At 44.6% G+C, this 24624-nt stretch overlaps 3 protein-coding genes across 7 annotated transcripts; 1 reads left to right on the forward strand and 2 right to left on the reverse strand.

Moving 5' to 3' along the window:
* Positions 1–530: 530 nt before the first annotated feature.
* Positions 531–6207, reverse strand: LOC311132863 (B-cell CLL/lymphoma 6 member B protein-like). Of its 2 annotated transcripts, XM_084166219.1 has the most exons (11): positions 6129–6207; positions 5645–5731; positions 5313–5536; positions 4894–5145; positions 4380–4571; positions 3835–4227; positions 3544–3665; positions 3226–3363; positions 2860–3002; positions 2497–2634; positions 531–2211 (listed from the first exon to the last, which is right to left on the reverse strand). In XM_084166219.1, the coding sequence occupies exons 3-11, from the start codon at positions 5534–5536 to the stop codon at positions 2071–2073; spliced, it is 1743 nt and encodes a 580-aa protein (XP_084022345.1). In that variant the 5' UTR covers positions 5645–5731; positions 6129–6207; the 3' UTR covers positions 531–2070. The 2 variants fall into 2 exon arrangements, with proteins under 2 accessions (XP_084022345.1, XP_084022344.1); XM_084166218.1 differs by lacking the exon at positions 6129–6207 and having other exon boundaries at positions 5645–5787.
* Positions 6208–11915: 5708 nt separating this feature from the next.
* On the forward strand, positions 11916–20423 carry LOC311132129 (thyroid receptor-interacting protein 6-like). Of its 4 annotated transcripts, XM_084165337.1 has the most exons (11): positions 11944–11979; positions 12513–12552; positions 14210–14426; positions 14733–14869; positions 15355–15468; positions 15679–16272; positions 16446–16542; positions 16729–16898; positions 17118–17296; positions 17539–17659; positions 17822–20423. In XM_084165337.1, the coding sequence occupies exons 3-11, from the start codon at positions 14219–14221 to the stop codon at positions 17951–17953; spliced, it is 1752 nt and encodes a 583-aa protein (XP_084021463.1). In that variant the 5' UTR covers positions 11944–11979; positions 12513–12552; positions 14210–14218; the 3' UTR covers positions 17954–20423. The 4 variants fall into 4 exon arrangements, with proteins under 4 accessions (XP_084021464.1, XP_084021463.1, XP_084021462.1 ...); XM_084165338.1 differs by lacking the exon at positions 12513–12552 and having other exon boundaries at positions 11916–11979; XM_084165336.1 differs by lacking the exon at positions 11944–11979 and having other exon boundaries at positions 12267–12552.
* A 305-nt stretch (positions 20424–20728) lies between these two features.
* On the reverse strand, positions 20729–21806 carry LOC311131710 (uncharacterized protein; the record flags this gene model as incomplete). Its single annotated transcript, XM_084164816.1, has 2 exons — positions 20729–20899; positions 21675–21806. 2 exons carry the CDS (start codon positions 21804–21806, stop codon positions 20729–20731), a joined length of 303 nt encoding a protein of 100 aa, XP_084020942.1.
* Between the last annotated feature and the right edge of the window lie 2818 nt (positions 21807–24624).

Below are 24624 nucleotides of genomic sequence, written 5' to 3' on the forward strand. Positions count from 1 at the left end.
GTTTTAGGCATTGTTGGCTCCTCTGCACAAGAAGTGAGTCGTGGGGGTTTGAAGGGTGAGTTAATGAGAGGAAGGAAGTCTAGGGAGGAGATGTGTGTGTGTGTGTGTTTGGTTTTACTATCCTTGTGGGGACCAGAAGTCCTTACAAGGATGGTAAAACATTTTGCCGGTCCCCACAAGGAAAAAGGCTGCTTTAGACTTAGGGGTTAGGTTTAGGGTTACAATTAGGTTAGGGGTTAGGTTTAGGTTTAGGGAAAATAAGATTTTAAATGGGAATCAATTGTTTGATCCCCACAAGGATAGTGAAACAAATGTGTGTGGATTTGGAAAGTCCTAAATCACTAAATCCTAAATCTCTCAATATCAGTATGGCAGGTAGAATGCTGAGTCCAGAATGATATTGAATATTTAGATTGCATCCATTTCCCTAAATACATTACAGGTACTTACACAAGCCATCTCCAGGAGGTATATTATTTAGTCCACACGTTCAACACATTCAGTATAACTTAAGAAGATACAACTCATTTGTAGTTAATGGCAATCAATTTAATTTAATTTGTATAAAACAGTCCTTGTCTTTGTCCAGCAAAATAACACCATACAATTTCAAATATCAATATCATCTCTCCTCCATTTTTTACAGTCGCATTATCTAGCTTTTATGCTCTGAGAGCACATATACCTTCATATACAAGAGACGGAAGTCCTTTGCCTGCTTGGACTCCGAAATAAAATCATCATTAAGCACCGATGACAAGTTATAATCTTCCATTTAAATAAAAAGCTTTAGAAAAACACAGAAAGGATGTAACAGCCAAAATATCTGATCCAATATGACACGTCATTATACAATATACAAAGGCCCCAGGCCCCAGGTATGTAAAAAATAAACATTAGCTCAGTTCGTAGAGCATGGCGTTTGCAACGCCAGGGTTGTGGGTTCGATTCCCACGGGGCGGGTATGGAAACTAACTAACTGTAAGTCGTTCTGGATAAGTCGTTCTGGATAAGAGCGTCTGCTAAATGACTAAAATGTAAATGTTAAAAAGCTATTTAAAGCTGACACAATCGGGGTGGTCTATTCACACATTAGTGCTTGGGGCATTATGACCTTTAACCTATCTCTGTCTATATTGTTATGCAATGGCGTCTTTGTAGTATCCCTTCAAAATACTCAACGTGTCCCAGTCCCTACAAATAGCTGTGGGACTGGAAAATAAATAAAACAATGGCACAGAAAACGTTCTTTCACTTGCTCTATTATTCTCTACTGCTACCGACCTCATAGCAACTTACTATATCATTCTCTTTATCACTCCAATACAGTCAAATCCCAATTTCATATTATCAACTGTCAAATTCTCCTAAACTCTTCTAGCTACACCCCTTAATCCTTCTCTCCCTTCCTCTCTCTCTCTGTATCTCTCTCTCTCTCTCTCTCTCTTTGTCTCTCTCTCTCTCTACTCATACCCTCAAAATTCGTGAATTTCTTTCAACTCCAAAATAACTGATGGGATACAACATACCATACTACTCCGAGTAACTCTCGTCAGCTCTCTTGACAAGATCCACATCATACTGACCTAACGCATATGGACCTGAGACAGCCTGCAGCCCAATACCTCACTGACAGCATGTAGAGAAGAGGCATCAGCATGCTATCTACATATCAGCTCAAATCTCTGGTCCTGCCGTCTTTCCCAAATCATATTAGAACATCATGGCTTGATTGGCTTCACATACAGGACACATGTACTTCCAAATTATGTGTAGGTGTTATAATGGTCTTCCTAGCCAGTGGGTGAAACATACTTGAGAAAAATACAGACAGGCAGTCTCGAACGGCACCCTATTCCCTATTGGCCCTATTAACCCTGGTCAAAAGAAGTCCACTATATAAAGTATAGGGTGCCATTTGAGACGCAACCATGGACCATAATAACACAAGAGAAACTAGGGTGGAAACAGAAACAATCATGATTTGATTGACAGAAATGTTGGGGTCATGGCTGGTATCTATTGGGTTTGGGGTTAGAGGTTAAAGGTCTGGGTTCACAGGGAGGACCTTTAACAGGCCTGCAGGATGGGCTGGTAGGGGTCGGCAAGGACCTTGTAGCGGATCTTGGTGTTGGTGACGGCGCCGTGCTTCTGCCTCAGGTGGAGACGCAGCTGGCTCTTGTGGCGGACGTGCAGGTCACACTTCTCACACTGGGAGAGAGAGGGGAGGGGAGAGGGCAAGGTCATGGCATCATAATGTTGTTGATGGTTCTAAACAGACAAACAATCTATTTCATCATGGAACAACTGTTTGTATTGCAAGAGGTCAAACACAAGAGGTGTGCGTGCCTGCGTGCATGTGTGTGCCTGTGTCTGCACACGTATGTGTGTCAAATCAAATTCAATACAACAGGTGTAGACCTTACTGTGAAATGCTTACTTACGAGCCCTTAACCAACAATGCAGTTCTTTGTAATGTGTGAGTAATATACTCACAGTGTAAGGCTTCTCGCCAGTGTGAATACGCAGGTGGCTCTTCAGGGTCTGCAGGTGACGGAAGCGAGTGCCACAGGTGTGACAGGGATAGGGCTTCTCCCCTGTGTGAATCAGAACATGGGCCCGCAGGTGGGCCACCTGTAGGATAACACACACGCACAGGTCAGCCAAATGAACATTGATAAATAACGTATAACATAACATAACATGGCATAGCTATAACATAAACTGTCAATTTTACTTTGACGTTACACTTTGTTCCTGCACACACACACACACACACACACACACATACACACAGATTCCTTCCCTGCCACACATCCTCTGTTCAACCCCTTTCCCTCATCAGTGGTGGGTCCTCACCTGAACGAATCGGGCCCCGCAAGTATCACAGTGGTAGGGCTTCTCTCCAGAGTGTATGCGGGAGTGAGTCTTCAAGTTGGCGGGCCGGTTGAACTGGGCGCCACACACGTTGCAGCGGTATGGCTTGTCGCCTGCAGCGGGGGCTGGAAAAGAAGGGAAAGAGAAGTTCAATGAAACACACACACATCAACTACCTGTGGCGATAATCAACTGTAATCAGGGGCCATTATCATAATGCCTAACTGTCCAAACTGCTGCAATCCCTCCGTTCGTTACTATGATGATAAATGGCACTCAAACATCATGTCATGGAGGTGTGTGTGTCAAATGACCACATCATCAGATGTGATTGGTTAACTGCCTCACCTGTGCAGACAGCCTTTATCACGCTCAGGTTGCCAGAGTAACAGAATGGCAAGCTGTAATTCTCGTGCTTGATTGGGTGTTGGCAGTGATGGGCGGCTTCTGGCTCCAATGGGCGGGGTGCCAGATAGCAAGGCGAGGCTGAGAGGGAGGGGCAGAGAATATATACCAATACGTATCTCATATATTTACATATGACACATATCAATGTATGTATATTGTAAGCATATAACACAATTATGATCTCTCACTGTTTAGATGGAGAAAATAAATGTTCTATATGTCATATTTGCTGCTGCCGAGGTAGTAAAGTTGTAGTACCTCTTCCTTCCTTGTGGGTGGGGGGCTCCATGGGGTGGTCCACATGGTGGGCTGGCAGCCCTATGTGGGGCACCAGAGGAGGGCTACGGCCAGGGACATCATAGCAGGAGGCCTGCCCTTGCCTGGAAGACAGAACATAGTCATGTTGTCAACATCAGTGCCAACTTAAACTATCTCCTTGGACAGACAAGGTATTCCTTAGAAAGTTTATTTTGTCAATGTGACTTGTTGGTTTAGAAAAAGGTTTTAAAATACCTGTATTGCATAATATGCATAATATTGACAACACACCTGTCATTTTGGCCGGATCCTTCCCCTGGCCACACCTCTATAGCTGGCTTCAATGTAACCTCCATCCTATCAGAGGTGGGGTTGTGCCCAAGCTGCTGCTGGACCTCCTCAGGCTCCTCTCCCTTCACCGTGGTTACGGCACAGAGAGGGTTGAGGACGATGTACTTGTATTTCTTCCAGTTGCAAGCCTTAGGGTCAGGGCTGCGCTTGGGTTCACCCAGGTTACAGGTGTTGGACTCAGCGGGAGAGTTGGGCTGGCAGCTGGAGCGGGATGGGCTTTCTGGAGAGGGGGTGGGGAGGGGCGATTCAGGCTCCAGCTTTAGTTCCTTTGACCTGGGCTTATGGGTCAGGAAAGTCCCTGGCTGCAGAGAGGCCTGGATGTCTCCAGGGACCCTGAAGGAGAAAAAAAGGAACTCATGTAATGAGAAAACTGAACATAGACAATGGCACATAGAGACAAACACACACATGGTACTGGCAAAGAGAAAGACACACACACACACACACACACACACCCACCCTCCCTCTCTCTATCTCTCTCTCACCTGGCCGAGATAGGGTAAATACGTCCCTCAGCCACCGCTGCGGGCTGTGAGGGGGTGGAGACAGCGAGAACAGACGGGCGGGGTCTTCCATTGAGGGGGGGATTGGGAGGAACTCCCCCTGAGAGTGCTACAGACACTGCAGACACCGTGGAGTCCAGCTCCACTTGAGGGGGCGTCCCTCTCATCCTCTCACTGTATGGGGAAACAAAAGGAACTGTCAGGTATTGCCAGTCAAAACCAATTAACTGTAGACCATAGGTAAATGATTCTTTAACATAGTTTCGACCAGCAGCCATGGCGCCTGTCGGAGAGACTTTGAAGCCTATTTAAAGCTTAAAACATTTACAGCTAACTGCCTATTCAAGTCTACCCCAAAGTCTCTAGCTGACATAGTCTTTCAGTAAATTCATTTTCCCATGGGTGATTTTAGTTAATCCTGTTAGCTAGCATCACCACTCTCTCCCCTCCCACCCCCCAAGGCTCACCCATAGACTTCTAGAAAAAAGGGGCTCACCTGTGTAACATGAAAGCCCTGCAGGTGTCGGCCACATGGTCCATCTGCAGGTAGGTGGCGACGGAGAGCACCCCGGGGACGGTGCGTGATGTGAGGGGCAGCCGGGAGGTGTACATGAAATCCAGGAGCAAGGAGACGCTGGAGGGGTCCAGGGAGTCAGGGAGAGACAGGGTCAGGGCCTGGCCTCCAGCACCAGCACCACTCCGTACGGTGGAGGACACACGACTGGAGTACAGGGAGTAGAAGAACCCACTGAGGAAGCGAGAGAGAGAGCGAGAGAGAGAGAGAGAGAGAGAGAGAGAGAGAGAGAGAGAGAGAGAGAGAGAGAGAGAGAGAGAGAGAGAGAGAATGCACAATTTAGTACAAGAACAAGAAGAAAAATAACAAGAATGACAATGCATATTATCCTCTGAGCTGACCTGCAGGCAATGAGCACAGCACAGTGTGCCTGCAGCCGGGCAGTGCCCACCATGAGGGTGGCATCGGTCAGAATGTTCCGGTGCCTCAGCTCATTCAGATTCAGCAGGACGTCGTTGGAGTGGCGCGTAAACTCCTTCACATATCCCTCCGCAGCAGCCGCATCAGACCCCATCACCTCACGCCTTCCTCCAACCTGGTATCCCTCCACCTGGATCTTGCTCATCTTTTGTTTGGGAGAGGAAGGAAAAAAACATACTGGTATTTTATAGAAGTTTCTAAAATGTACAATATACTGTCCCAGTCAAAGTGTTGCTCCCTCACGTTGACCTACCTTGTTGAGGAAGACACCAACTAGAGAATAAATAGAGGGCAGTCTCCTGGACGCCTCTGTTAGGTGAGACCAGCTCCCTACTCGTACCTGCAAGAAGCAAAACATGACGACACTGAAATATAATGCAACATTATGAAACACAATGTCATTCCTTTATGCACAACACACGGATCTCATTACATAATGAAAAATACCTTTGAAATGTCAATACATCCCCATTTATATAACTAAATATCTGTCATGTTGTAGGAAAAATTTAGCCACAAAATAGATTCTTATCCACACATAATTCACCCTCCAGGTGAAGCCATGTTGAAAAAATGAACACTTAGACAGAAAAGAGGTATAAGATGGTACATGAATGAACATCCCTGTCGCCAGTTTCAATCACACCAATCCAGGCAACCCCTAAATGTTATTAAACATTATAAAACATGATCGAACCCTTAAATAACATCTACAAAACATCTAGTTAACCACTCACCCCGACCAGCAGGGACGAGAACCAATGTGCTCAATGCTGACCTCACGACCCTCAGTTCAACTATCAGGTTCCTCAATATAGCTAGGCTAAGATATAACCTACCACAGTTGTCCGAGCAAGACTGTCGAGGTTAGCCGGAGGGAGGGGAGTCTTTATAACGTAGCGCAGGAAGCCCCATGCAGACCAGCACCGCTCCTTTCCTCTTTCCTCAGCGGCCCACACGTACCCTGGAAGCTGTGCTGCTTGCAGGAAAAGGCCGGCCGGCAGGGTATTTTTAGTGGACTATTAGTTTTTCTAACCCCATAGTCTCTGCAAACAATGTAATGGCAGGAAAGTGGTGTGAGTAGAACAAATATATATGAGGATCCTAAGGGAATAGGGATTATGGTGGTGAGGGTGAGGCTATCCAGGAGTTGAACCTTAGGGTCAGAGAAGACCATCCTCCATCCTCCACCACCAACGCCTTCCTCCCCCTGAACCCTCTCCAGGACAGAGGAAACTGACTGAGAGGAAGTTGAAGAATACCTACGTTAGATAAACAAACCTTGTTTCAAACTCAAAACCTGCCCCGTGGGGACTGAGGCTCTTCAGATATCAGAGAAGGGAACATTCGTGAAATGTAACATGATATAGAAAGAGCAGAAGCCATTGACTTGATGGATTTAACATTGCACTGCCACATAGATCAGGCTGGAACATTGTCTTTCACACCAGACGCATATAGTATCCTTACTCAACTCACTGTAACTTAGGGTGAGCATGCAGCGAAATCTGTGCTATTTTACAGACAGACGCTCTAAATAACATATAATAATTTGTACCTCTTAGTCATGCAGTCATAAAGAGTATATTTCTGAGATGACAGATCCAGGTGAATGTAATGTTATGAGCGCTCCATAAAGTATTCCGGAAGCTTCTGGCCTGCTGCCTGAGGGGAGGGGCCAACGTGTTATGGGCACTTGGAGGAAGGAAACGGGAGAGTGTGGGGAGGAGGGTGGCAGATACTCTCTCCCTGGCTTGCAAAACAACAACCACCAAGACTGATAGAAATGTAGAGGACAGATGTGCAGGAACTGCTGAACACACACACACACACACACACACACCATCTATGAATGCATCCTTTGAGGCGCACCGAGAAGAGGATGAAAACGCCTGCGCAGGACATCCGTCAATAATAAGTGAAGCAGGAGACACGAGGGGGGACGAAGGAGGGATGCGAGGGGGGACAAAGTGTCAAAGGTCACCAATAACTAAAAAACAAGTGGAAAAGTGACCTCACCTTAAGCACAGCCTTGGTTCACAAAGAGGTGCAGGACATTACAATACACAGACCTAAGAGGGGCTGCTTCAGTGCACCATGAACTTGCATTTCCTTTAGATAAAAGAAATCTGACAGAACTGGAGGACCTTGAACGAGCTTCAAGGCATCTGTCGGTCGGTCAAGACCAGAAGGAGATAAGAGTCTAGAGAGGCCCGCCCTTGCAGAAACAACAGAGTCCACAGGGATGATGCAAACTGCAAACCTGAGATTTACATTTCTGTTGAATGTGTTTTTCTTTTAATCGTTTTGTGGTTTTATAGGCAGTGACTGAGAAGGGGCAGGTTTTGTGGTTTTATAGGCAGTGACTGAGAGAGGGCAGGTTTCCACCATTTAAGGAAAACAAGCTTTGAATCTGTCATGATGATACAGATAATACTCCCTGAATCCTATTATTGAATCACTGTAAAATGTAATAGGGTGTTAAAGCTATTATGCATGAAACAACAAATTAGACTTATTTCATTGACTGTTGAAGCCAACCCAAATCAAATACGAGAAAAATACTTAACTTTAAAAAGGATAATAATATTAATCCTGTTTTTCTGTCAGTGCATACTGTAAGATAATTTAGTAGGAGTTGAAATATATGTGTACAAGCTGCAAACAACGACAAATCAACCAATATGGCCATGTTTGGGTATAAACCCATGGTGTAAATGTGAGTCGGAAGCAAAGTGTTTTGCGAGGGGTGTTGAGTGCGTGTGTCCTTGTGCTTGTATTTGTTTTGATGGAGGCCGGATCAATTGTGTCTTATAAAAAGGAAAAAAAAAAAAAAAAAAGATGAACGAAAAACAACATTTAAGAAAACAGAGAAGGAGATGTAGCCTAGGTCTAGGATACTTCCAGGCATTGTGAGAGGAACGGAAGAGGGGGGCGGTTGAGGAAAAGTGAGAACATTACTAAACAGGTTCGCCAATGAGCGGAAGCCATTCAGTCTGTCCAGTTGGCAAGGCTCTGCTAAGCTAATGGAGACTTCCCCTTGTTCACCCAATCTGTCAGTGTCCACTGCCATGCCCATGTAAATGTTAGGAGCTTTATCAAAACTTTCATTTGCAGTGTTGTAGTTATTGTAGTGTGCTATGGTTATCGTTCTGATACTGTACAGGACTAGAGACTGGTTGGGTGAAACATCAACTCTGTACAGTAACATTGTGGTTATATAATCGAGGGCAAAGGTCAATAATCTTTTAAAATAAAATAAAACAAGACAGAGTTAAAGAGTACAATTTAAAGTTAAAGAATACTAAAATACTTTGCTTTTTTGACTAAGCATATTTTTCATAATGCATTTGACAATGAATTCTTCCAAGTTATATATTTACAAATAGACTATATTTCCTATTTGGCTTCTGCTTCAAAAGCACAACAAATGCAATTCCGGGAAACCCTTGATTGGGCTGTCACTGTGTTGCTTGGGTAACTACTTAACTGCATACCTTAAAAGGCAATTACTGATACTCAATCACCGACAGTCTAATTCAATAGCTGATGCAAAAGTGTTGACAACAAGTGCCTGAAACAATAACACAGATTCACATAAACTGTGTCTTCCTGTGCTTGCCGAGCATTCTGGACATATAAGGGCAAGCTGTAAGCACTATCCGGACAGAGGAGAATAGAGGATGGGGAGGGAGGGAGGGAGGGAGAGAGGGGTGGTAGGGGAGTCTGGGGAGTCTGGGGGGGGGGTCTACTTGTTTGTCTCCTTTAGATGGTGCTAGGGGGCAGGATTATTTTTTTTTAAATAACAGAAAACCGGTGCAATGAAAAACAATAAAGCAAAACATATTGAAAAAGAGCTTCCTTTGAAGCACTGTCTGGGGAAATAGGCAAGTGGGCGAGACAGAGAGAGCGAGAGAGGTTCCTATCCGGGGCCTTAAATTAGGAAGGTGTGCAAGGGAGGAAAACTATTTCCTGGCAGGGGAGCAGTGTTCTGGACACTCATTTGGGAAAAGTGGAAAACACTCATAAATCAACATTAATTGGCTAATATTAGAAAATACTGCAATATTGCAGATTGTGGAGAAGAAGAGGGTATTGCTGCAGTAGCAATCAGGGGTTGAAGGGGAATTCTGTTTCAATTCAGGAAGTCAATTAAAATTCCACTTTAAGAATGGAAAAAACCCTGGCACTTCTTGATTCTTTCTTGAGTTGTGGAATTTCAAATAATCTCTAGTCTTGAATGAAATGAAGGAATGCCAAGCTGTGGTATATGAGCCTTCAGCTACTCAAGTCCTTATATGACCCAACTGTGCAGTAATCAGGTTAAGAGGTTTGGTTAAATCATCTATTGCTAAAAGAGGGTGACACGGCAGACATGGAGTGAGGTATGTGAGGTCAAAGTCCTCTTTCATAATAGAAACACAAGTTAATAATAGACCCAATAGTGTGACAAGGCTCTGTATGATCTCTGGGTATGAGGATGAACCCTCTTGACTTGACATTTAGTTTTCATAGGTAGACCCACCAGTTAAAATAACTTTTTATAGATTTTTCATAGCAGAATATGTAAAAATATAACATTTATAATGATTTAGTACCTGAAAATGCTGTTTTTCTATATTGACTGGTGCAAGAAGACCTACAGTATCTATTGATCTATTGTAACTAACCTACTTTGCCTTGTATAGCTGATATCAAGACCAATTTTCATAGAATCCCTAGTAGGTGGTAGGCAGGTTAATGAGTGTCGTCTCAGCGTGCTTCTTGGTAGAAGTCTTCCAAGAGACTCTGGAGAGGGCCAAGAACCCCAAAGAGAACCGCCAGGGGTGGGAGTTGATTCTAGATTCAAGAGATTCCATTATGTCTAGCTCTACAGATCTCAGGTCAAATCAGGTCAGAATGTGGATAATCCAGTGGATTATTCTTTATAATGATCAAATCTTTAAAATTGTCAACAAATATGGTCAAAAAACTTTTTTTTGCATTCGCATCGGCTTCTACCAACACGAAGAACATTGTTTGTCAATTCCAAATTCCCAGAAGCCTATCAGGTGCAGCTGTAGGACTAAGAATTTGAATCAGATTCTAAGAATCTGAATCGACTCACACGTTTTCTGAGTCATTTTTTGGAGTAAGAGAGGGATGTTCTAAAGCCATCTCAGCTAACAAAATGGACATGCCCAAATCTGTCTTGACATGGGCCATAACTGATCAAAGACTGTCCCTGTGCCATAGAGATAGATAGAGGACTCATCTTTGTGTCTGTGCTATTATAGCGTCTGTGACAGCATGGGCAGCGCCATAGAAGCAATCTCCATTTGACATAATCCATTTTCTTCTTCACAATTGACTGATCCCTCTGTAACGTACAGTACAACATGCAGCGCATCATACCATCCTTCTACTTCAGGCATGTGCTCTTCTTCTTCCTCCTCTTCTTCTTCTTCTGTGGATTTTATATGGCGGTTGGCAACCAACTTTAAGGTGCATTACTGCCACCAACTGAACTGGAGTGTGGACCAGAGACAGTGAAGGTCTAAATCCTACCCAATAATCTCATCTTCCTAAGGAAACGAAATACATAATTAAATTCTACATCGATTTCCCCAGCAGTTCACTTAATCCTGGCTCTTTAACCCCATGAATCTAATAAAAATGGCTCCCTTTCTCTCACATATTTCTGGCACTGAAATAGAACATGTTCCACTGTCTCCATCTCCTCCCGACAATGATCACACCTCCCAGTAGGATGTTTCCCCACTAATTTCAATATACTATTTAGCCTTGTGTGTCCCAGTCTCAGCCTTGTGACTACACTTTCCTCCCTTCTCTCTCGGCCTGAGGACCTCCCTGCCCCCACCTTTTCCTGAATCTTATACAGGTGTCTTCCCTTTCTCTCCCTGTTCCACAACTCTTGCCACATATTAACACCTTGGCTTCTGCTTTACTGACTGACAATTCCATCTCAACATTAGGATGTTTGGCAATAATATCCACTTCCTCATTCCCCTCTACTCCCACATGAGCTGGTACCCAGAGGAACATAACAAATATCCCCATCTGTGTCACCCTATTCAAGCACTGCAAAACCTCATACAATACATCCTGTCTGCTCTGAGACACACATGAATTTAAGCTCATCAGTGCTGCACAGGAGTCAGAGCAGATGACTACCCTGTCTGGCCACACCTCCTCCACCCACTCTGCAGCCAATAGTATGGCCAACAACTCCATTGTGTAAACAGATAAATGATGCGTTGCTCTTTTCCGCACTGTCACCTTAAACTCAGGAACACTAAAAGCTGCACCTGTCCTCACTGTTTTAGGGTCCTTAGATCCATCTGTGAATACATTCAAGAAAGCATAGTATTGTGTTCTTAAATGCTCACTTACAATTTAATCTCAGGCATGTGCTCATGGTCCACCACGCTTTCTATTAATTGTTTTTTTATTAACAATAATAAATCAATACAATCATGGTTCACCACGAAGTTCACGACCACTAAGCTAAGGCTACGTCACACATTTAAAATGCCATGATGACTAGGGCAGCTGAAGGCCTGTGACAAACGCAGGATCCATGAGAAAGTAGGTTACAGAATTTAGACCCCCAAAAAGCCTACTTTTAAGAGCTACTTTTATTCTACTCGGAATAACTCAAATGAAAGTTTAATTTCGCGTGTTTGTGTTCAACAAGTGTAGGCTATCCTTCATGTGTAGCCTAGTCGAGTCGCTGTAGCCCAAACAGCTATCTCTAAACAAACAAGTAAACAAACATAATTAAATTAATTGTTGTAATTTTCCCTGCATTATCTCGCATGTAGACGTCAGTGTAACTGCCCGTTTGATATCCCTAGGCTACATTGACGCTGCAGGAACAAAATTGAAACGGAAAAAGTTGATCATTTTCTAGACATAAATAGGTTAGCCTACTAACTAGCATACACATGGTATTTTCCGCAGCGTAACTTGACAAAGCAATATATTCTAAGTTTGATCTTTTAGAAAGGTGCGGTGCAAGTAGGCTATAAGATTTAACATTGCTTGGATGTGATCTGGCTATTGACCCAAATAGCCTCAATTGTCGCTTCACTGTGAAATGTTTTTCGTTTGTAAATGAGTATGAAGACGAGGAGACACAAGGCTTCGGGATTTTAAGAGGTAGGAAATCTGAATTCTAGCCTATTCTTCGTAGCCTACAATACCTACGTCCCAATCGCAGTAGTCGTGTTATTGCTTTCATTGCGGAAGTTTAGTAGGCTAGAATTGCAACAATGTATCAACTCTAGCAACAATGAAATCAACTCTAGCGCGCTCCAGCTCTCCCATTCAATTGACGTTTGACAGTTCGCTCAAATCATAAGTGCGGCTATCATTATTAGGCAACTGATATCAAGTTGGCTCGTTGTTGTTATAGTCTATAAGTGAATGTGGTTAGTGGTCTTGCAATCCTCTGTACATCTAAAACAAATTGCTTTTAATCACAGAATGATAAAGCCGCTGTGCTAAATTTTCCGGCCCACCAATCCTCGGATTTGAGTGTGTGCTCAGCCGGATTTAGAAGGTTTAAATCAGGTCGGTGGGAGTAGGGACAGCTACTCCATGGCATATAGACAGTGACTCCAGCCATAGACTTATAGTTAACATAATAATGCAATCTACGTTAGATACAACTCATATTTATAAACTACGAAATGTAAGGTAGATTAGTGATCACCATAGGGGCTGTCATTGTCAAAGTTTTGTGAATAATATCTTGTAGCCTAATAATCAGACTGGAGGCCTAATTACAGTCCCATCTTTACAGCTATACCCTACCAGTCAGTGGTTTTATTTTTTCCACTGCCTTGTGTAATGTGTATATTGTTATGAACCAGGTCCAGGTGCCTAAGCAGAGACGCATCATTGCACAACATTTCCTCTGTTGTTTTTGTCACTGCAACTTCATTTGGGATCATTTAGAGTTGAGTGTAAACATCAGAGACAATAACTATTGTAGTGGATACAGACCCATGGGTAATAGAGGGACAAGCCATAGGTCTCGCACCTGTGGGATTTGTGCATGTGTTTATTTTTTGAGTGTGTGTGTTGGCGCACTCTGTGGAACAGAGTGGGATACTACATAGCGGGATCAATGAGTTAGCCAGCTAATTATTTTTTGATTTTGATAAACGACCAGAAATAAATATAGATTTTCTGGTTCATTAAGAAAGTTAAACTTAGGTATGTGTTTTTGGTTGTTTAATTAATTACCAGGGTTTCCCAAACTTGGTCCTGGGCTTTTTGCCCTAGCACTACACAGCTGATTCAAATAACAATTTTATCATCAATCTTTGGTTATTTGAAACAGCTGTGTAGTGCTAGGGCAAAAACAAAAACGTGCACCCAGAGGGGGCCTCAGGACCGAGTTTGGGAAACCCTGAATTAGGCCATTTCAAGTTTATCTTTCCAATAGTTATTTCTGAATATTTAGGCAAGTTAGATGGCTAACTCATTGATCCTGCTTTGTAGTATTCCCCTGTAGTGTCTCTGTCTGCTGGAATTCTCCTTATGGTTAGGAATGGCTATATCTTCCTGCTTCTCAAAGATAAGCCTATTGTTAAACCACGTATGCGAGTTGGCATAGGAAACCCAGGTTGAAGCATCTCTGGGTTTCCAGTGCTTACCTGTGACATTAATATGTGGCAGTGTCTGAAAATCTTGCCAAAATAGGACAGTGCACCTGTTTTTTTATAAGAACCTTATTTATACAAAAATGTAAGTTTTGTTATAGTTTTAAAATATAACAGTCTAATCACGTCAACCTTATTTTTTTCAGAACCCTGACATGTCCGGTCCTACCTGGCTGCCTCCGAGGACTCTGGGTAGCCCAGAGAGACCCGTCCCCCAGATGTCCCACTCTGGACCAGCCGTGTACAGACAGCCGCTCAAAAAGGTCTCCTCGGACCCCCAGCACAAGTATGTGGTCTATGACCAGAACGGAGGAGGGGGAGGAGGAGGAATGGCCACTAGGTACATGGCTACCGGACCCACAGGTAAAAAAAAATGGGGGTGGGCCTCACATCACACTGGGCTTGTCTTGTGTGAAACCTTGCTATAATGAGAACTTGTGATGGACTATTGTGAAAATCAGAAGTCCGTTACTCTGTAGCTCAAGCCTTGGAGTAGAGTGTTGGACCTGACACAAGATCGCGGACACCAACAGCTTTCTTGGTTAGCACTTGCACAGTCTTGATGTAAGAAATGTGTTTGTGTCATGTGGTTAATGTAAAAGGTGTACCCTATGGTTATTAAGTCTTGTTTGTAAATGTAAAGTGCACTGTTTTGTATGTGTTCTACAGGTGGGCCCATGCAGCACCAGCACCAAGAGGACCTGGGGTTTCACCCTAAATCTAACGACCACTACTACCAACCACCTCAACACGGGCTCAAAGAAGACCACTCCTGGATCCCTCACATGGATAGCTACGAGCTGATGGTAGGTTGTAGAAGGTGGCAAAGAGCTTCCTAGGGTTAGAGGCAGATGCTTGGAATTTAGAGTGGTAGAAAGTGGCTTTAGCAGCAGAAACGGATGAAGAAAATGTAGAGAGGAGGGAGTGAAAAGATGCCAGGTCCGCAGGTAGTCTAGTTTTCCTCCATTTCCGCTCGGCTGCCCGGAGCCCTGTTCTGTGAGCTCGCAATGAGACGTAAATGTTGTAATTGCTTCTGTAGCCTGGAATTCCCACTGATTTTTGCTCCATTTCACCATGGTGTTCAGTGTGGTTTCTAGGCAAAGGTTTGTAGTAATGTAATTTTGTTATGAAGCAAGAAATTGCTCATAATATTCACAAAAAAAAATGTATAGGGACAAAGGACGAACACATTTGCACATTTCTACATTTGCTCTACCTATCTATCTCCTCCTGTTGTGACATTTTATAAAGGCACCCATCTTTATCATGTGATCCTGCTAAATTCTTTCAGCCCCGTGGACCTCCTGAGAAGCCGATTGGACACCACTCCAACATCGATGCAGAGATTGACTCGCTCTCCTGTATGCTGGCCGATCTGGACAGCCATCCACAGAACAGCACACAGGTAGGCTACCTGACTGACTACATGGGACTGCGAGGAATAAAGGATTCCTCCGAAACTTAATACAGAAACATATCTGACTTTGTTTATTGTTTTCATATCTGGCTGAAAGTGTATCACTGGTTCCTCTGGATATTTAGGCCTTGGTTGTTAGTTACATGTAAGGAATGCATAATTTTTTAAAATGTATGGTCCCTTTCCATTATTTCGCAGCTGTACGACAATGTGCCTTACAACAAACACATCTCAGGGGACCGCTACAAACCCTCAGCCCAGCCAGGAGCACCCTCTCAGGGCAGGCCGTCCATGGGTTTCCCCCCTCACCCCCAACCCCAGTCCCAGTACCATCCTGCACCCCCATACCCCAGCGATCCCCACCAGAGTCCCCAGTACTTCCCCCAGCCAGACTACACCTACGCCCAGGTCTCCAAACCCTACCCCCAGCCTGTCCCTGCCTCCTACACTACTGCCTCCACCCCTACTGGCCCGAGGTTCAGCGTCCAGGTCAAAACAGCACAGCCTGTAACCTACTCCCAGACTGGTAGGCAAGCCGAGCAGGCTTACACCCCTCCCCCACACCGCCAGCACGCCTCGCGGCCCCTGCCCCAGAATCAGACTGGCCCCCAGGGCTGGTACCCTCCCCACCCCGCTTCCCAAGCCCAGGAGCTGCACTCTGAGGGGGGCTACAAGGGGAGTGCTGCAGGGTCTGGAGGGAGAGCCAACCAGTGTCCCACGCCAAATAGAGGCCCAGAGACTCACCAATCAGGGTCAGGCTCAGCACCAAGCTCCACCTATCAGCCCAGTAAGGTGAGTGTGGAGTTCAAAGGTCAACTACACTATGTGGTGCCTCTTTTTTTAAGGTAAACTATGGTCCTTTTTGAATACTTGTATCATCAGTCTCTTGGTTTCACTGATCTAAATGGGAAAGTAAAATCTCTAATATGCTGATGTTTTTGGAAAATGTTCATATATTTGTCCAGCAGGGGTCAGCAGCTCCGAGGCAAGAGGAGGAGTTGGACCGGCTCACCAAGAAGTTGGTGTATGACATGAATCATCCCCCTACAGAGGAATACTTTGGTACGTCCCGCTTTTTTTCTAATAAAATTGGATGTCCTTTGTGTTGACTGTTATTTACATCTTAATTTCCCCTTGGGCGACCAAGTTCATTTCAATTCAACATGATGTTCCTTCTGAGTAAAAATCTCCTATCCCTCCCATTTGTCTCACCTCTTCTCCCCTCCCCCTTTCCCTCCATACTACCAGGTCACTGTGCACGTTGCGGCGACAACGTCCTTGGCGACGGCAGCGGCTGTATCGCCATGGAGCAGGTGTTCCACGTGGAGTGTTTCACCTGCATCACCTGCCACGCCCGTCTCCGGGGGCAACCGTTCTACGCCCTGGACAAGAAGAGCTACTGCGAGAGCTGTTACATTGTGAGTGGCTGTCACTGACTGTCCTCTCTTTGTATTGAGAATGCTCTTCTTCCTCTCTTTATGTTCTACATTTATTTTTAGCAGTATTCTCTCAGTTCATCAGTTGATCTCTCCTTCTCTTTCGCTCTTTCTTGCCGTCTTTCTCCATATCTATTGGATTCTCTCACACACCCACACTATTCTGTCTGAACCTGTGCTGCCCCTCTCCCTCCCCCTTAGAGTACCCTAGCGCGCTGCTCCAAGTGCTCCAAGCCCATCCTGGACCGTATCCTGCGGGCCATGGGCAAAGCCTACCACCCACGCTGCTTCAACTGCGTGGTGTGTGGCTGCTGCCTGGACGGAGTGCCCTTCACCGTGGACGCCACCTCCCAGATCCACTGCATAGACGACTTCCACAGGTCAGCAACACGGATAGAACATACTTACCCGGGCCAGATACTGACTGTACTTTAGACAATGAATTCAACTGGAACACTAGCACAAGTCTCCCATTGATCAATTAAACTTTGAATTACGAGTTTTCAAGTTTTAGACATGAGTCTATTGGACATATTATTATATCTGATTGTGTTGTTCGTTTTCCACCCCCTGAGCTCTGTTAGTGTTGACGCTGGTACTTCCTGCTTCCTGTCCTACACAGGAAGTTTGCCCCTCGCTGTTCAGTGTGTGGCCAGGCCATCATGCCCGAGCCGGGCCAGGAGGAGACGGTCAGAATAGTGGCGCTGGACCGCAGCTTCCACGTCAACTGCTATGTGTGTGAGGTGAGTGGTCACTGTGTGTGTGTGCACGAGTGTGTGTTAGTAAAACAAGTTGAATGATGTTTACAGTTTGTCAGGCTATCACATCAGATGTACACAGCCCAATCAGTTGAACCCAATCAGTGTTCCTGGATTGACCCTGTGTGTGTGTTCTGTCACCTCCAGGAGTGTGGTCTGCTCCTGTCCTCTGAGGGTGAGGGGCGAGGCTGTTACCCCCTGGATGGTCACATCCTGTGTAAGGGCTGCAGCGCCCGCCGCATCCAGGACCTCTCTGCCAAAATCTCCACTGACTGCTAACCAACTAGGGGAAATCACCTCTGACCTTTAACCTATGACCCCTCAACCCTTCCATTACTTTCACCTGCTCTGGGGTATTTAGTTGGCCTAAGGAACAGATCTGGAATCAGTTTTACCCCTCTCTGACTCGTAACCTTAACTACAACTTCATCCCCTTTCACTTTCATCCTCTCATAGCCTGTCTTTATTCTTCAGATGCCCAAATATGTGGAATTAATAGTAGTAGGCCTACTATTTAACCTCAAACTGTCTGACAGTCTTCAATATGAAGTCATTATTTAATTTCACTTGACCAGGTTTATTGGTACAGGATTACAGGTCACCTATCCTCTATTCCTTATCTTCAGCTTTACACTATCACCTATCCTCTATTCCTTATCTTCTGCTTTACACTATCACCTATCCTCTATTCCTTATCTTCAGCTTTACACTATCACCTATCCTCTATTCCTTATCTTCGGCTTTACACTATCACCTATCCTCTATTCCTTATCTTCAGCTTTACACTATCACCTATCCTCTATTCCTTATCTTCAGCTTTACACTATCACCTATCCTCTATTCCTTATCTTCAGCTTTACACTATCACCTATCCTCTATTCCTTATCTTCTGCTTTACACTATCACCTATCCTCTATTCCTAATCTTCTGCTTTACACTAACACCTATCCTCTATTCCTAATCTTCTGCTTTACACTAACACCTATCTTCTATTCCTTATCTTCTGCTTTACACCATCACCTATCCTCTATTCCTAATCTTCTGCTTTACACTAACACCTATCCTCTATTCCTTATCTTCTGCTTTACACTAACCTATCCTCTATTCCTTATCTTCTGCTTTACACTATCACCTATCCTCTATATTCTATCCTCTACCCCTACTCCCTTTCCACTACACTATACCCTATCTCCTACCCCTCAGTCCCATACCAGTACTGGATAGAGCCCCTGACCTGCAGGCAGCAGGGGCTGCACTACCCCCCTTGACCTCACCACTTCTCATCTCACACCCTATCCTGCATGTTACACACTATGTCTCGCACACTATCCTGCCAGACACAGGTGGGACATGGAAGGAGCTCTATGGAAAATAATGATTGATGGATATTGCCGATGTTGAGGAGGATGATAAGTAGGAAAATGAGGTGATATTGAGGAGGAGCATGATGATGAGGAATACAATATCTTCCTGGCTGTGGGGTAACTGATCAGTCCAGATAATGGAACATATATTTTGTATACCACTAAAGTCAATAACAGTGCTGAACTGCCTCATGAACAAAGTGCACATATGCAAGTGATTTCTGTGACTGAGTTTATATTGCAGGTGGTTGTGGAGTGAATGGATTGGAGAGCAAGTATCTGAGCCAGAGTGCTTTGTGCAGTGAATAGAATAGAGGTTTAAGAAAGTAGACGGAAATAAAGATTTGTTAGTGAGAACAAGATCACTAAAGTCAATGCTTTGGTCCCATTATATGTTAATACAGTATGTAGGCTATGTTAAATAATGATATCTTTCACTACATGTCAGAACATAACATCAATATTGTATTCCACAGAACAGCGATTTGTAGAAGGATAATTGGTACTGAATTTCAGAGAATGTGTTACTTGTATACCAGCCCCAAACTCCAAACCCCCTCTTTAAAATGTGAATGTGCTTATTAGATATATATTTTTCCTTTTTAACATTTAGGTTGATTTTGATACTTTGCAATGAAGATGAAGAAGGTGCAATGAAGTATAATGCTTGCCATTGTCTTACTGAGAAACAGGGATCTCCATGCTTGCCACGTGGGCTGAAAAAACGTCCTCTTGTGTTCATTATGGGGTTTTGTTTAAGCTTAGCCTTAGAAGTTTGATTTGTGTTGGTAATACCTGTTTTAAGTAACTCTGGGACATTGGAGTTATTCACACATTGTGTTGATGTAATTTGACCGTGTTTCTTCGTTCCGCTGTCTTCATTTGCTTTGTAACGTAAAAACTGCTTGTATGATTTGAAGGTTTTGAAGCTTCTCTTCCAACTATAAGACCCTTAAAATACCAATAGTTTTCTTTGTCCAGAATCATGTTTTGTTTCAGTATTTGATTCTTCTCAGAGTATAGGCCAATGAGCACAATGATATGAAGGTCCCTGTGTTGAGCCCTGTGAGTTGCATTTTCCACTTTTTATTTATTTCAACTCATGTTGTACTCCTATTGTTACTAAGTCAATGTTTATCTGTGATATTGAGGTTAAGGGTAATCACTTTGTCGTGTTTTCACTGTGTGTATTTGTTTTATGTTCCACAGCATCCTATTGATAAGTACTGCAGAACAATCTTATTTGTCCATGCGAGGAATAGACTGAGCAGGTGGTTTGTACAATTTCACTTGAGTTTGAAGTAGGTGTGTGTAAATGATTTGCCTTTTTTCTCTAATGCCGATTGTAGTACGTGATCAATACAATAAACCATCCCTTTTTTTCAGCAAACTACACCATGTGAATGTCTTTTGATAGACCGCTGTACTAGATCCCAATCTAAATCTATTCAGTGTTATTACACATGACAACTTATGGAAAAAGCGGCATACTTAGTAGACTTTAAGTTTATTTGATCTTTGACATATCAAGCAAGCGCCAACATTCTAGGCCTTAAACAATGCAAAAGATTAAGTAACTAGCATTTACATGTGTGACATTGTAAGAAATAGGTCTTTAAATGATCCAACATGAAGAAGAGGTGCTGCTTGGTGATGGTGAGGAGGCGCGCTAGCATGATGTGAAGGTCTTTCAAAAGAAGTTACGGCATCCTAACTTCAGTTCCCGTTGGGAGAGGGGTAGCTGGCGCACCACCTCTGACCTCACCCCGAGTGCCTCCTCCAGGTCCGGTAGTACCTCGTTCTCCCCCGCGGCTGTGGTCATCAGGTCCGACATCTTCAGCAGGAGGATGCGGGAGAGGTCCTATAGGGAACAGAATAGAGTACAAAACAATATAATCAAATATAACTACAGAAACAAAACTACCTGACTGTTACCATGGATTTTTGAACTTCTTTGTTGCTAGACTCCATAATATGATGGTTTTCATGGGACCACTTCTGTCAGTTATTCAAGGACCAAAACATTATCAGAAGCTTCATCAAATCATTTAACATACAAGTAGAAGTTATGGTCATTTAATCTGACCAGGTCTCTTGAAATTGTTTAACATTTGAGTTGAGAATATTACAGAATATCTTTCAAGAATGAATAAAAACACTATACACATTAGCCCAGTTTATACCTGGTTCTAAACATGCATTCTTTGTCCTAATCTAGTCCACATTCTGATTGTTCCCACATTTTTAGACAAGTGTAGATGATTAAAATATGTATTGTGATCTGATTGTGATCAGATCTTCCTGTCCACCTCCAGAGGAAGTAGGCACCCATTGTGTCTGGATATCTTACAAGTGTAGATGGATTTTGACAGTGAAACAATTGAGGTTTGGCATCAATATGTGTCTTAAAATAAATATGGCTTTGAAAGGATGTAAAATAATTTGCATGCAGGGAGGGACACGGACATTTGTTCACAATGCGGACACAGTGGATGGATAAGACACATTTTACCACCATGTGTCATGCAAAGGCTATAATGTAGGCACAATCAGAATGTGGATAAGATCAGAACAAAGGACTCATATTAGAACCAGGTATAAATTAGGCTATTGACACAAGTCAGTCGACCACTCACTTTATTGCCCTTGGTTGTGTCTGCTCTCTGTAGTTCAATTAGCACGTCTCTGTGTGGAGCGATGCTGACCCTCGCCAGCAACACTGAAGCAGATAGAGCCACCAGTAACTCCTGTAGTTGGGAACACAGCATCTACCCTGTCCGTATGTTTGGCTATTGATTCAAATGTATACCGATTGTATCCTTCAATGCTATATTCAGCAGCAATAATCTTAGACTGGATGTCCAACAATAACTAGCCTATAGTGGAAAACAAAACAAACGGCTGGATCTGAGAGAAGGAAGAAGGTTGTTAGGTCCACACGCAAAACACAGCCCTGTTGAAGTCATTTAGCAGACGCTCTTATCATTTTACATTTACATTTTAGCAGACGCTCTTATCCAGAGCGACTTACAGTTAGTGAATACATATATATTTTTTCATACTGGTCCCCCGTGGGAATCGAACCCACAACCCTGGCGTTGCAAACGCCATGCTCTATCAACTGAGCTACATCCCTGCCGGCCATTCCCTCCCCTACCCTGGACAACGCTAGGCCAATTGTGCGCCGCCCATGAGACTCCCGGTCGCGGCCAGCTGCGACAGAGCCTGGATTCGAACCAGGATCTCTAGTGGCACAGCTAGCACTGCGATGCAGTGCCTTAGACCACTGCGCCACTCAGGAGACAGAGCAACTTATCCAGAGCGACTTACACATTGGTGCATTCACCTTATAGCCAGTGGGATAACCACTTTACAATGTTTATTTTTTTTTTTTGGGGGGGGGGGGGGGGTAGAAGGATTACTTTATCCTATCCCAGGTATTCCTTAAAGAGGTGGGGTTTCAAATGTCTCCGGAAGGTGGTGAGTGACTCCGCTGTCGTGAGGGAGATTGTTCCACCATTGGGGTGCCAGAGCAGCGGACAGTTTTGACTGGGCTGAGCGGGATCTGTGCTTCCGCAGAGGTAGGGGAGCCAGCAGGCCAGAGGTGGATGAACGCAATGCCCTCGTTTGGGTGTAGGGACTGATCAGAGCCTGAAGGTACGGAGGTGCCGTTCCCCTCACAGCTCCGTAGGCAAGCACCATGGTCTTGTAGCAGATGCAAGCTTCAACTGGAAGCCAGTGGAGTGTGCAGAGGAGCGGGGTGACGTGAGAGAACTTGGGAAGGTTGAACACCAGACGGGCTGCGGCATTCTGGATGAGTTGTAGGGGTTTAATGGCACAAGCAGGGAGCCCAGCCAACAGCGAGTTGCAGTAATCCAGAAGGGAGATGACAAGTGCCTGGATTAGGACCTGTGCCACTTCCTGTGTAAGGCAGAGTCGTACTCTCCGTATGTTGTAGAGCATGAACCTACAGGATCGGGTCACCGACCTTGATGTTAGCGGAGAACGACAGGGTGTTGTCCAGGGTCACGCCAAGGCTCTTTGCACTCTGGGAGGAGGACACAACGGAGTTGTCAACCGTGATGGCGAGATCATGGAACGGGCAGTCCTTCCCCGGGAGGAAGAGCAGCTCCGTCTTGCCAAGGTTCAGCTTGAGGTGGTGATCCGTCATCCACACTGATATGTCTGCCAGACATGCAGAGATGCAATTCGCCACCTGGTTATCAGAAGGGGGAAAGGAGAAGATTAGTTGTGTGTCGTCTGCGTAGCAATGATAGGAGAGGCCATGTGAGGATATGACAGAGCCAAGTGACTTGATGTATAGCGAGAATAGGAGAGTGCCTAGAACTGAGCCCTGGGGGACACCAGTGGTGAGAGCACGTGGTGCGGAGACAGCTTCTCGCCACGCCACTTGGTAGGAGCGACCGGTCAGGTAGGACGCAATCCAAGAGTGAGCCGCGCCAGAGATGCCCAGCTCAGAGAGGGTGGAGAGGAGGATCTGATGGTTCACAGTATCAAAGGCAGCAGACAGGTCTAGAAGGACAAGAGCAGAGGAGAGAGAGTTAGCTTTAGCAGTGCGGAGAGCCTCCGTGACACAGAGAAGAGCAGTCTCAGTTGAATGACCAGTCTTGAAACTAGCTGTGGAGAAGGTCACAATGAGGTTTGACGCCGTCACAAGAACAAAAACAATATTGTACATTCATCCGACTTCCAATATCTGCAAAGTTGTGACATGAAATTGAAAGTGTTCAAAAAAGCGTCAAGTGTGCATGACATAGCACCCTGTTCGCTGTACAGTGCACTACTTTGACCAGGGCCCTGTCTGAAATGGCACCCTATTGGGAATAGTATAGGGTGCCATTTGGCACTCATTCACAGTCTAGTGTTGGTCCAGTGTAAGGCGCTAACGGATGAGGTTGGAGGTTGACATCCTTCTCAGCCAGGCCCAGTGGTGGTGTACATCAGTTGAGATTAGCCCCACCAGCCCTGATGCGTGTATCCAGCGCGATGTGTGGTCCTAATGCGCCACACAGAGCTGCTAATGACTCAAATGTTAATTGGAAGGTCTGCCCACCATCCCCTCAACCCCCCCTGCCCCCTCCTAGTCTCTAGCTTTTTTTCCCCACACACCATCATGTTCTCAGAAGAAGTAAGCATTCATCTAGCCAAAGGGCAAAGATGCAAATGCATATTCAAACAACTAAATGTGGGATAGAATTTGTTTATGTGTGTAGTTTATTCACTGCTGTGAACTCCTGGTTTGACAACTCAAATGTCCCAGACTTTACCCCGGCCCAGACATTACGGTATTCTACTCTACTTGTTGACTGGGCCATGGTATTCATGATATGAGAATGATACCTGAACTCTGCCAACAGTGGCCCTGGCTGGAGTCATACTTCAGCTTTCAGAAGTTCTTTTGTTTTCTATCCTGGGGAAGAATGGGGAATTAAAACCCACTGTAGGCAACAATATTAGTAATAGCTGGTAGCAAAGATAGATGCCAACAGTCACTGAACACAGGAAGTTTAACCATTCCTGACGGCGTTGTTCTGATGACTAATTTCTTCATTTCACGTCCGGCAC

The sequence above is a fragment of the Coregonus lavaretus genome (genome assembly GCF_964263955.1).
Source record: "Coregonus lavaretus genome assembly, chromosome: 7".
In the NCBI taxonomy this organism is placed as follows: domain Eukaryota; kingdom Metazoa; phylum Chordata; class Actinopteri; order Salmoniformes; family Salmonidae; genus Coregonus; species Coregonus lavaretus.